The following is a 13,653-nucleotide window of genomic DNA, read 5'->3' on the forward strand; positions in this document are numbered from 1 at the left end:
CTGTGACCAGAAATAGAACCACTTTTGTTACGTAATATAGCACAGTATTTTGGTATAGGAAAAAGGGACTTTATGCTAATGTTGCTATTTTAAACAAATTATCTAGTAGTATGAACGCTTTCCGATCAATGTATTAAAATTAAACTGAAAAACTTTCTTTTAACCGACCAAATACTGCTCGGTTGATGAGCTTTTAAATAATACAAAAAAATATACGTGCTCGGTTAGCATGTACAAATAATTCAATGATTTAGTTTCAATTAGCGCTTCTAAAATAGTTATTTTTTGCTGATTTTATTTTTTCTTTATACATTTATATGATTGATTTAATATTAGTATTGACTTAAATCACTCTTTTTTTATTATTAATTATATAACTTTTAATACTACTTACATATATTTCTTTAACCCTTCCGTACAAATAATCGGCAAATTCTTTTTTTTTTATCCGTGAAATAACACGGTTCCTAACGTGATCTATATTACGGTGTATAATTATGAGCCGTTGCCAGACAGATTTTTATTTATTTATTTGTTCTTTCTGACCCGAAAGTAAAAGGACTATGAATAAAACTAAAATTATTTTATACCATAGCGCTGTGCTTTACAGATTAGTTGGTTAAAGTGGTCGGAGCCCACAAAAACACTGCCGTCTATGTGGTTACCAGTCATTCATTATGCATAAACGAATAGAAAGACTTGGTTTGAATGATGTAGGAGAGGTGTCATTTGTTTCTTTCAGTTATCATTTATTACGTTACTTAATTTAACTGTTCTAATTAAATTACAATATTTTTAACATTTAATTTTCTAATCATACTGTTTAATGAATACTTATGTTTTAATCCCTACAAAATATTTTATACTTCATAATATTATTTTATTTTAATAGATCCTTGATGTTGTTTTACGGCATGATAGATCGTAAACAAAATTTTTGATGTAATAATAATTCATTTTAGTCTTCAGTTTTCATAAATATTAACTATTATTAAAATTATAATAGAAATTTATTATTCCAATAAGCACTAAGTACGTATTTAATTAATTAATAATTTATAACGTAAAATAAATTTAAGAGTAACACAATTTAATGAATTGATTGAATATTATTTTAACTAAAATGGTATTATGTACAATCTCTTTTCTAAATTTTAAAATTTATAATTTTTGTATGGTTTTAATTATTTTTTAATGAAAAATAACATTTTTAAACTAATATTTCATATGAATTTTTTACAGATTTTTCGAAGAAAAGCACGGTATTACTTTTGGTCGCATGGTTTTGGTGGGGGAGGGGGGTAAGTAAAAATGAATTTTCTATACGTTTTGAAGTATGAGAAGTACGAAAATGCCATTTACTTAAATTCTGATTTCATTTTATATATATATATATATATATATATATATATATATATATATTTATAAGCCTATGTATAAAATATTGTGGCTCGCAAATTTCCAAACCTATTGTATCATTTCATCAAAATTTTGTTATGTTGTAGTAGTGTGTCAGGAGTTGTGCACATTTGTGAACATTTGTTGAAGATTGGTTGAGTCTTTCTTGAGTTACGTTCAACTTAGGTCGAAAAAATTTGGGCGAGGCAAGTTAAAAGCGTTGTTCGTTATGATGCTGGAAGTTGGAACGTTGACGTTTCTTTATCTGCGGTATCTGTTATTAGCAATATTAAATCAGATTAAAATAATAAGAAAATCCAAATTAAATTAACGAAAAGTCGGTATCAGTTGTTGCGCAGAATTTTTTATTCTGTATACTTTGAATATATCTCGTAACACTTCCCCCGAGAATGAAAATATCAGGCTCAGTATGTTATCAAACCTACTAGGTAGTGCACAACAACATCTTTTGTGCATCTTTAATAAGATATTCTTTGACCAGATATTTCCAGATTTTTGGTCAGAGGCATTGATAATCCCCGTACTGCAATCTGGTAAGAATAAATCATGCCCTCATGCCCGACAAGTTATCGTCCTATCTCCTTGACTATTACCCTGTGCAAGGTGATGGAACGAATAGTAAACCGTCGTGTGGTATGGTACCGTGTGAGAGAGGCCTTGATTGTCCCACAACAATGCCGCTTCCGCCAGAGTAAATCGTCTGTTGATCACGTAATTGCCCTGGAAGCTGCTATACAAAATGCCTTTTTATTTTGCCAATGCATGATTGCTGTATTTCTCAATGACAAAATTGGCGTACGATCTACAAAAGTAGAGGAATCCTAATACACTCCATGAATGGGGTATACAAGATAATCTTCTCGCATTTATCAGGATTTCCTCAGTGGTCGGTCCTTCCGAGTTCTAGTTGTAAGAATAGTATTTGAAAGCTTCATACTACAAAACGGAATACCTCAGGGAAGTGTCCTAAGTGTTACTTTACTTGCCGTAGCCATTAATAGTGTAACAAACTGCGTGCAAAAACCTTTTAAGTATTCATTATTTGTAGATGGTTTTTCTATTTACGTAGCATGTAGAACGTTACCTACGGGTGAGAAGCTGCTTCAGAAAACAATAACCTTCTTAGATTCGTGGTGTAAATCTATTGAATTCACTTTTCCCCGGAAAAAAACGAAGTGCATTTGCTCTTCCCGGTTGAGGGAACGTATTGATCCTCAACTGAAATTACATTGTGAACTAGTTGAGGCATGCGTGCGGGTTAGATTTCTAGAAATGTGGTTACCAACTTGGGTAACACATTTAAGGGAGCTGAAGGTAAATGTCTTAAAATTTTAGATATGCTGAGGGTTCTATTTAATACCCGTCGGGGAGTCGATCGTGTGCATGTTGCGCTACTACCGAGCTATGGTGAGAGTTCCCGTCTAGACTACAGCGCTTAGCTTATTCATCGGCGCGAGCCACCACGCTAAAAATGCTCGATACAGTCCATCATTCATTCATCCGTCTTGCTACGGGCGCATTTCACTCAAGCCTAGTGGTAAGTCTGCTGGTGGACAGTGGAGAGCCATCCTCTTTCTAATAGGCGGAAGCAGATTATATTGCTCTATGTGGTTCGGATTAAAACGCAACCAGCTCATCCAAGTTTGATGTGGTATTCTCCAACCAGCGTGCTAATCGATACGGAAACAGCCAAGTTTTACTGCTCCGCTAGGCATCAGAGCTCAGAGCATTTTCTCAGCTCTAGGTATACAATTGCCTTCAGTCCTTACTGTTGCACCATGTTATTACCCACCTTGGCGATATTCTCTCGTTAATTACTTCTTTAATCTGTGCCAGTATAGTAAAAAGAACACAAATCCGGTTTTCTTGCGAAACATATTTTATGATATTATAGTTTCATTCCGAATGCTACGGTTTATACGGATGGTTCTAAAAACGGTAATTCTGTTGGGCTCCCCAACATTTTCATTGCGGAGCTGCATGCCATTAAGAAGGTCTTACATATAATTAGCCCAACTTTTCGGCATGTTCTTGTTTGCTCGGATTCAATGAGTGCCTTACAGGAGTGACGTATACCCAGACACCTTGTATGTGAGACTCGGTCTGCTATTTTGCAAATGACTTAACGTTATAGAACAGTGAACTTTTGCTGGATCCCCAGCCATATTGGAATTTCAGGCATTAGTACGGCAAACAGTATTGATAGTACGGCAAAGGAGGTTTGTTTCCAGCCTCCTTTCACCGATCGCACCGCTTGAAACGATCTTGTGTTTCCTTAAGAAGGTAGTTCATGATGAGTGGCAGAGAGATTGGAATGCTACCATGAACAATAAACTTCACCCAGTTAAGAACACTACATCACCGTAGAGCTCCTCATGCATAGATAATCGTCGAGAGGCGGTTATTATCTTCGTAGGCTCACTCTGGGATATATGATTGCGCAAACGGATGCACTTCTTTGTGCTCGCTGCGACTGCCAACTAACAGTACACCACATCTTTGTGGATTGTATCTGTTATGCGACATTGCGTTCCAAGTTTAACCTAGGGCCTAACATACGTACCACTTTAGGGGAAAATGAATTGTTGCTATCTTTAGTTTTACGATTTCTTAGGGTCGTCCGTTTACATTCAAGTATTTAAGTGACTGTATTGAGTTTCAGCTGTTTATGCAAATTGCCATAAAGCAGATGGTTATTGTATTACTTTGAGATATATCTTTGTTTATTACAAGAATATGTCGTGTACGGGCGATGATAATGCGGAAACGTTTTTTGCCCAGGAAAAACAAAACAAAAAAATCAGAATGACCCGCAGCAGATATATCATCAAGCATCATAAGACCACAAACTTTAACCTCTTTTGAAAATCCCTCAATAAATTCTCATTTATTCCTTAATTGAGGAACTTTCCAAGGTCAACTCACAGGAAAATCACTTTGAAGATCCGTCAATGCTTTATGACAAATCTGCGGGCCATTCCGAGCAAAATAAAAAAGAAATCATCCCGATCCGTCCAGTAGAACGTCTAGACGGACTTTACCTGTGATATGAAAGGAAAGAGAAAAACGGGTGGGTTTGAGGGGGGGGGGGGTGAGACGTGTTGTAAATAGAATACTTTTTTAGTCGATTTAAAAAAATATATATAACATTACTATGTAATAATAACGCCGCGGAGCCTCAAGGAGTCACTAGTAATATTAATTACATGGTGGTCAGCTCCTCAAAAAAACTAGGTGAATCCGGGTGATACTGAATTATTGATTTTTTATTGTTTATTTTTTTATAAATTATTATTATTAATATTTATTATGTTTTTTATTTGGTATTATTTATTTATTAATTTGGTTACGCATATGCGGCTGGCATCAAATTAGGTAATGCAATATATCAGGGTCCAGAAATATGTAGTAATGAAAAATGATGGCAACTGCGTCATCACATATGTTTAGTACTGTGGTTGATATGATTCATGAAATGTTTGAACAGAATTATTTAAAAAAATAACGGGCCGTTCGTTGCTTTAAGTAGGATTTATTGATATATTAGGTTAAATATATATATGAATATACATAAACCTTCTAAAAAAAAAAAAAAATATTAAGAGTCTATTAAATCTTATAATTTTATCTCTAAAGACTTAAAGCTATATTTTATTATTATCTTACAGTATTAAAATTTATTCAAAAGGATTTTTAACTGCTGTAGTTCCTTTTATCTTTGCTTTAAATCATCTTCCCTGGTCTTATGATGTTGATGGGATAAAAATAAGAATAAAAAGCTTGACACTTTTTTAATTTTTTTTATTTAAGCATCAACTTTATAGCTTTTTTTGTTTTACTCCCTATTTCATATTTGAAATTTTTCTAACCATCTTATAATATTTCTAACGTTTTCTTATAATATTTCTAACGAAATAAATTTATTTCTGATAAATATTGCTAATGTTAATTTGTAAATAACAAAATAATCAGTAGATAGTGTCTGAAACTAAAACGTTTGAAAACAATGATAAATCAGAGGAAAGTAAGAGTTTGGAGAAAGAACGCTGTTGCTTATTTTTAAGTCGTTTTGAAACATTGTTCTGCTTCGTTGAATTTTGTTTAACTCTCCCTAGTGTCATGTCACACTCTCGTAATCTTTTCAAATATATATATTTATATATATCTTCTTCCCTTCATTGTTCTTTTAAGAATAATATTTGAAATAAACTGGCAGAGAAAACTGTAAATATATAATAAAAAGCTATATTTGAATTTTCATTGTTAAATAATCATCCGTAGATATTAACGTACTATTATTTTAAAATAAATATCTATTTATGTATGAATTCTTAATAGAATAGTTATTTGATAATCGTTAAAAAAAATAAATATAATTACATTTTTCTACAAGGTTCTCTGCACCTGATGATTATGTAACCAAGAAAAATTAGTATATTTTTTTGTTTACAATTATTTTTGTTTTTAAAAGTAATGTTTTGTTAATTTTTTTTTCTCTTTTATTATTTATAAACTTTTATATTTATTTTTTAGGATTACATACCGTTACACCTTCACCATTACCATTTTTTATTCTGCTGCGTTTTCCTCACTGTTTTTGTTTATTTTATTACCAATTTTCTCCCTGTTATTATACGATATGATATATTAAATACAACTGTAATTGGTAAATCTCCATTTAATATTTTAAGATTCTCTGTTGAGATATTATACTGTTGCAATCAATCTGTTTCTGTTCCGTTTTATTATTACGAATCTTTTGCAATCAATTAATTTTTATTTATTATTTTGTAATGCCGGAATTAAATTTCATTAGTGTATATGAGCTTTGTAAAAACGAGTAAAATATAATAAAATATATGGTAGGGTACATATCATTCATTATTTAGAAGAATGTCGAAACGGACATAATGAAATTAATCATTTCCGACCGTATATATATATATATATATATATATATACGGTATATATATATAAGTAAAGCGGTAGATACAATAGTAGTAGATGCAGTAAGCAAAAATGCAATTACTTTGAGGTCGATTTACGTCAAAATAAGCAGTTGAAATGGTCAAATTTATCATTTGAATGTTTATATAGTAAGAGGTTTTTGACTGGGTAGGTCCAGTCAAATGAACACCTGATGTTTGACTGCTCTACCCTTGTTGGGGGGGGGGGGGGCAGAGACTGAGCCGCCCTGGAACTTAGAGGTCAAAGGGAAAATTGGCCATTCACAAGCGGCCAGTCAATATGGCGAGAGCCGCATTGTCAGACCGTGTGGGGGTTCCTTGATGGGGTTCCTATGTTCAACCATAATCAGTAGTTTACTTAAGGGAAAGACTCCTAACCTAGAGATATGTGGCTGACCACCAGCCAATTAAGGCTCCAAGCGTTTTAATATGGTGGATAGGTAATTGCTGGCATTCAGCGACCTAGGCGTAGCAGCGAATTGCTGCTTAGACAAATTAAATTTTGATTTATGGATGTCATATATATTTTTAGTAGTTTACGGGGTGCGCCTACCCATTTTAGTAAATATATGACAAGTGAGCGGTTGAGACACGTAAGCCGGTGGTGTATGGCACCGCGCTTAGCCGCTCACCTGTTAGGTAAACTGTAGTTCTATTTAGGATGCTGGTCGCTAAATTTTTCGTGACTCAGTAACCGTTTGTGGCACAGACATTCAGTCTTATGTTTTAGAGCGATTTAATGGGGTGGTGGCGGGAGAAATGCCAAGTAAACCAAATACTAACAGTCTGCCGAATTAATATCGGTCATATTTTGCGAACTTGAATTAGGAATAAATCAAACCATCGTCGATCGGAATAATTATCTGAGGAAAATATGCACATTAAAACTTTTAAATAAAAAGGCTAATCGGTGGTCCAGAAATTACGATTGAAATCGACGAATTAATCGCTCGTCGTAAATTCGATTTGGTCGTATGCCTCATAAACGATGGATGTTCGAAGGAATTTTTCGTGAGTCAAGGGTTTCCTTATACGGTTAATAATAAAATGGCTGACTCTTAATAATTATTAAAAGAATTACACCCGTTACCAAAATTATTTCAAATAAATGTCGTGTAAAAGATCAGAAAAAAGTAATATAATCTCTTTTTGGCTCTCATTTTCACCATCTTTGTAACACATTATACTTGCTTTAAAAAACACAAGTGAGCCACCTATCACTATCATACTTATTCTTAAATATGGGTTTTGTTAGGCAGATTATAAAATGTATATCATGCGTGTACATAACTTCTTAACGTTCAGTTTATGTAACTTTTTTAATATAATCGATGTAATTTATCCTGAAGAGGATATTTTTATTTTTTATTTATTTTTCAAAAGTATTAAAAAAATTAATAGTTTAATAATGATATATTCCTTGCCTTTAAAATGCCTCTTTAGCATAAAATATTTTTAAGGTGGTCATGAAATACACTATCAAAAGAGAATAATAATAATATTACTTATAAAGCGACTAAGAAAATACGATTAAACCATTATTATTTGTTTACGAGTACAAAACACAAGTAGAGAGAAGAGATAGAGAGACAGATAACAGTTTGAAAAAGTTGTTCCAGGTTATATAACCGAAAATTGTTCGCGGTTACTCCCATACGTGTACTAAACATTATACAAGTATAACAGAAAATGTTTCTGAAATTGTATTTCACCATATCTCAGAGGTGGCGCAGATTTATATGACTAAAATAGCTTAATTATTTCATACTGCATCCATTTAAATGTACTTAAAAAAAAATTATGGTTTAAATGTTAATATAGCAATTACATTCAAACTTCAAAAATTTCAATATAATTTATAACTAAAACAAAGGAAAAGATGGAAAGCAGACATTTGAAATTATTGCAGTCATTCCTCTTTCATTTTATTATTAATACCACGTTCACGTTCTTAGATTGCTCTCTGTCTAACTTCACAAAAATGTAGTTTTAGATAATTATTAAAATTTATTTTAAACTTATTAAACTAAAAATATTATTTATTACTACACTTTCAACAAAATTTTAAACATAAAAACACAAATTCTCTCCCTCTCTCACCATATGTATACATATATATATATATATATATATATGCATGTATATCATAAAATAAATATGACGTTTGCTAAATACTTATAAAAAATGTTTGGTTTGACGTATCAGTTAGATGATGTACTATGGGAAGAAAATTAACATAAAATTTATTTAAGAAATTCATTTTAAATAGCCTTCAATCAAAAGTTTAGTAGACTCATAACAATCTTCATTCATTAATTCGCTTAATTTAAAACTGATGGCATAATTTATGAGTTTCATAAATTTTAACCTACTATTTTATTCCTTTGCAAAGCACAGTTCCAAAATTTGGTGCTAGGTGTACGACCTACTGTAAATCTGTGATTCAAAATTTGACACTGCGACCGCAATTTCTGTTACAAAAGCGGTTGTTTACTAAAATAAAGCCATTACATTACTTGACTGAGGTTTGCGTAAGCGATTGGTCTTATTACTCAGTGCACCCAGAATAGTTGCGGTTTCAAACCAAGGGCAAGCTCTACTCTTCTAGGCTTCTCTCATATTTCAATTGTACCTTGTGTACGGGCTATGCTGGCTAAACGTGGGTTCCTACGCTGTTTACAGTTGATTCCATTCCGAATCAAGTCTATGTAGTTGATTACTTATGAGCAAAGTGGTTCTGCGACGTGCAATAAATCGGTTAAATTGTCACTGCAAGGTAGGTTAGCCTTGTCTGACATTGTGATGGGCCCAACCTTATTGCTCCAGATAAAAAATCTTTGATTGGTCGGACTTCACGGGAAGTGGGAAATGTTGTTTCACGCGTCTCTCGGTTGGGCGAATTTGGAGTACGTGGAAAATTGGTATATAAGAAATACCATTAATAATTTTTCCCGAGGCTCACGGTGTTTGTGGATAGCAGAAGATTGGAATTTGACTTCCCAAGATCAAGCTGGTTTTGTATTTATTAGGTTCAATGAATCGTATGAAGAGTATGATTTATGGCACTAAACGATAGGTCTAATGATAGGTCGCGGTGTATAATCAGTACTAAATGGGCGAGAGTTTGACACACAACCCGTACTGGTAGGTCGTGTTTTTAATTGGCTCCGAGTGCATATATTTATTTGTTCGGTTTCAGTATTACTATTTGTGAGTTTTGTTCTTTGCTTTTTAGTAAGGGAGTAATTGTTTGTTTGGTCATAATTTTCTGTGTAATTGTTTATTTCGAATTTTTGTTGCTTGGGTAGTCTTTTGGCTATCTGGGCTGTAAGATAGTCCGGTGGTTTAATTTATTTAAGTCACCCATCCGGGTGGATTTTCTTTTTGTTTTGGTGTATTTTATGATAAAATATTGGTGTTTTACCTCTTTTTTTGAATTTAATATAATTCAAATAAATTTGTTAATTAATCAGTTATAATTTTGTTTAGATTGGCAACAGCCATATTTGTTCTTTCTGATTGGTCATTGTATTTGGCAGCGGCCATCTTGATCTGATTGGTCTTTCCTTTGTTAATATATTTTTTTTTTTCATCTGATTTATTAGACTTGTTATTGACGGTGAACAACTTTAAATTAATTTATTAGTCTTTGTTTGTTTTAATTCAATTAATATTGAGAATATCCAAAAAAGGGGGTAAGAAGGATAAGTCCAGGCAGGTAAAATGCGCTCCTGGTGCAGTAATAGCAAAAGTGCGGCCTGATGATTCCTCTTCATCAGGAGATGATGAGCCAAGGTCTGGGGTATCAGGTATATTTATCCGAGTTAAGGATTAGTGCAGGATTTTGTTCAAGCTACAGAGCGTGTCGGGAGTTCTGCTCCGTTTGAGAGGGAATTTAATGAGCAATATGAAACGCTTATGCAGTTCTTAGATAGTCCCAGGATCTGTTAAGGTACACAAAAAGGTTATCCCCAGAATGAGGGAATTCAAATAAACTATTTCTGCCATCGTGGAAGGGCATGATAAGTTGGTTGAGAGGCCTCCAGAGGTACGTGAGGTGATTGTAAAGGAAAAGGTTTCTGTTTCAGTTGTGGTGCCTCATCGTAAGCCTTATTCTCAGGTACGAGAGAGAAACAGAAGGCCAGTCTGTCTCGAAAGCAGCCTGAGGTTATTTTCGTTAATTTAAAGGAAGGGATATAGGCGAAATCTAGCAAGGAAATGAAGAAGAATTTCAGATAGTCCTTGTCTTAGACCTTCGTTCTTCATTCCTAGAAAAATATTCTGTCCTTTTAAAGACTTGGCTAGATGTGTTTTGGTTGAAGTTTATGTTAGTAGTAAACCAATGGGAATGTCGCCTGTGGCATTCGCATCGTTGGTATCCTGGCTGAGGCTTGACTGAAAGATGTTATTGCCGAGGTACTGAAGATGACCTCCGGTAAAGCCCATAAGGGCTACGGAGGGGGATGGCGTGGCGAACGAAACCGTCACAGAATGTCTTCCCCTGTGAAGTCAGGAGTACTAAACGAGCAGCACATGTCATGATAGAATCCGCTTGATGCATGCTATTTTGTTATTTGCTTATCCTACTGACCATCATTCGGAAAAACCATACGGTTTTTAAGGGCATACCATTATTTTCCTGTCGCACTGACATAATATTACTGTATTTAAAAATAAATTAAGTTTTATGTTTTGTAATTTTAATCTGTAACTTAAAACTGCTTACAAAGTTTTATTCAAATTATAGGATGGTGGAGAAGAAATAGTATTTTAGGTGATAGTTTTGAAGTATTTCTATTATTAAATTTTTCTTATATGTTAGACTATCGACAGAGATTAAAGAATATTTATGTGGCATTTCCTTAAAACCGTTATTTTCTTATAAATTGACTAAAAATTTCAGTAATTTTAAAGATGATTCTTAATTTTTGCAAATTGATAAAAGCATTTTTAAGGATGAAAGTTTAAGCTGATAATACTCTAAGAACTGCTATTTTGTGTAGCTTATATAATAAATAAATAAAATAAAAGTTTCTCAATTTCTTGTTGAATGAATCCAATTATAATATCTTAAATTTTTAAATTATTTTAGAAATTAAATGGATCACATTAAACATAAAAAGAAAATTAATTACTATTTTTATTTAAATTTTAGATACTCTTATTACCGTATTCTAAAAATTTAAGAACGTCTAAGGGTTTTAACCATGATATTGAGAAAAAAATATTTTTCTGTCATAAAAGTAATAATGGTAAAACTAATAGTAAACCAGTTATCAATGAAAAAAAATCTATTAAGACTTTCCCAAATGAACATTCCTGTTATTATTACTATTTTTTCAGTTATTAATTCATTTCTGACAAATTTACTTTCTCTAACCTCTACTTTCTTTCTTTCTTTCTTTCTTTTCCTGTTTAGCCTCCGGTAACTACCGTTTAGATAATACTTCAGAGGATGATATGTATGAGTGTAAATGAAGTGTAGTCTTGTACATTCTCAGTTCGACCATTCCTGAGATGTGTGGTTAATTTGAAACCCAACTACCAAAGAACACCGGTATCCACGATCTAGTATTCAAATCCGTGTAAAAATAACTGGCTTTACTAAGACTTGAACGCTGGAATCTCGCCTTCCAAATCAGCTGATTTGGGAAGACGCGTTCACTACTATACCAACCCGGTGGGTTCTCTAACCTCTACTTACGCTAAGTTAATATAACTTATTTATCTCATGTTTTGGCGGTTTATGGTTTTTTTTTCTAATTATTAAAAAACTCAGTTTGGTTTTATGCCATATTTTATTTTTTCAATTATTAAAAACTCAGCTTTTCCGCCATTTTGGGATCTTACATTTGAGTTACAAAATGTATATCTACATAATATTTCATGCATTTAGTAAATCTTACATTAATGCGTTTGAACCGCCTTTATAATTTACACCGTTATTGATTAACGATTATTACAGAATTTTCATTTTGCTGACCATTTTGAGATGAACCCGACGGCTGATCATGGCCATTCGTGCATTTTTGTAATCTTTTAGCAATGCAATCCGAATCCAGAATCAAAATGCGAAACAAGAAGTGTTCACACACATTCACACATACGTATTAAATTCAATAACGAGAACTGTTCGTTCGTTATATAATATATATTTTGAGTTAGAGTAATGTTTTAATGATACACACAATGCGATGTAAAACAGATTAAGAACCGTAAGGTTTTTATAAAATAAAGAATCTTTATTAAAAAACATTTTCGTGATTAAAAAAGTTTTTCCATTACGATTTAAACATCTGTTCGTTAAATCTACAATTTTCAAAGCAGGCAAGTTTATTTGTGACTTACACAGATTACGCAGATAAATATACGAAAACGTAAAAACAAAAGTAATAATTTTCTTGTTACTGATTTAGGTATAATATAAGACTGGCAAATAGTTAATAAAATGTAATAAATGCCAAACCGAATGATGACCAGATCAAAAATAACTTTTTTTTCAAATATCGCACACAATGATAAGCCCATCATGTATACTGTATTTATAAAGTTTGTTTAACTCGATAAACGTGTTCTGTATTGACATGTATTGATCTAGCAATTGTGTACAGTGTAGAGTTTTATGAAATAAAAAATCCGTTGAGACGTCGCGACAAGACAGACTCAGCCGTTCACCCGTTTTTACCCTACATTCAGATACTGTATGCTAATACTGAACCGGCGATATAACTGTCTTCTATTTTATTCGTACACTTTCTAAGTGTAGTACAACATCGTGACTTACTTCGAAGGAAACCACACAAATACCATCGATTCCTCTTGTATAAAACAGTTTTGAAGTGACTGAATACCTTTATAGTTTGTGAAGAAGGTTTTTGAAATGTCTTTACTGTATATGTACTTGCGCGCGTCGAAGCGATTATTAAATTATAATCATAAAACGTTTTATATTATAGATGAATATCTATGAATTATGCAAATATATTAAATTTTATTGCTTATTATACATTTTTACATTTGCATAATATTGTATTATAATATATTAATCTAATTATTTATGAAAAAAAGAATATAAAACATTTAAAATACAAATGAATTATTTATTCAATTATTTTGAAAGCAGATTAAACATGATCTATAAATTAAAATAAATACTTTTATAAATAATTTCTTTGATAAAAACATAATAAATGTATAAAAACATTCCTTGATAAATAAAATAAAAGTACTGTAAATGTGAACACACCCACACACACACACACACACA

General features: G+C 32.4%; 2 protein-coding genes across 4 annotated transcripts in view; one reads left to right on the forward strand and one right to left on the reverse strand.

Annotated features, from left to right (window-relative positions):
- Positions 1-13,653, reverse strand: part of Calx (sodium/calcium exchanger 3) — a 623,183-nt gene that overhangs the window by 338,831 nt on the left and 270,699 nt on the right. The window lies entirely within an intron of this gene.
- Positions 1-13,653, forward strand: part of Trax (Translin associated factor X) — a 639,975-nt gene that overhangs the window by 193,174 nt on the left and 433,148 nt on the right. The window contains exon 3 of the mRNA XM_075366331.1: positions 1,243-1,301. Coding sequence (XP_075222446.1) covers positions 1,280-1,301 — 22 coding nt within the window. The 5' untranslated portion in view covers positions 1,243-1,279. The remainder of the gene's footprint in view (positions 1-1,242; positions 1,302-13,653) is intronic.

This window comes from Lycorma delicatula, chromosome 5 (genome assembly GCF_047948215.1).
Source record: "Lycorma delicatula isolate Av1 chromosome 5, ASM4794821v1, whole genome shotgun sequence".
NCBI classification, from domain to species: Eukaryota; Metazoa; Arthropoda; class Insecta; order Hemiptera; family Fulgoridae; genus Lycorma; species Lycorma delicatula.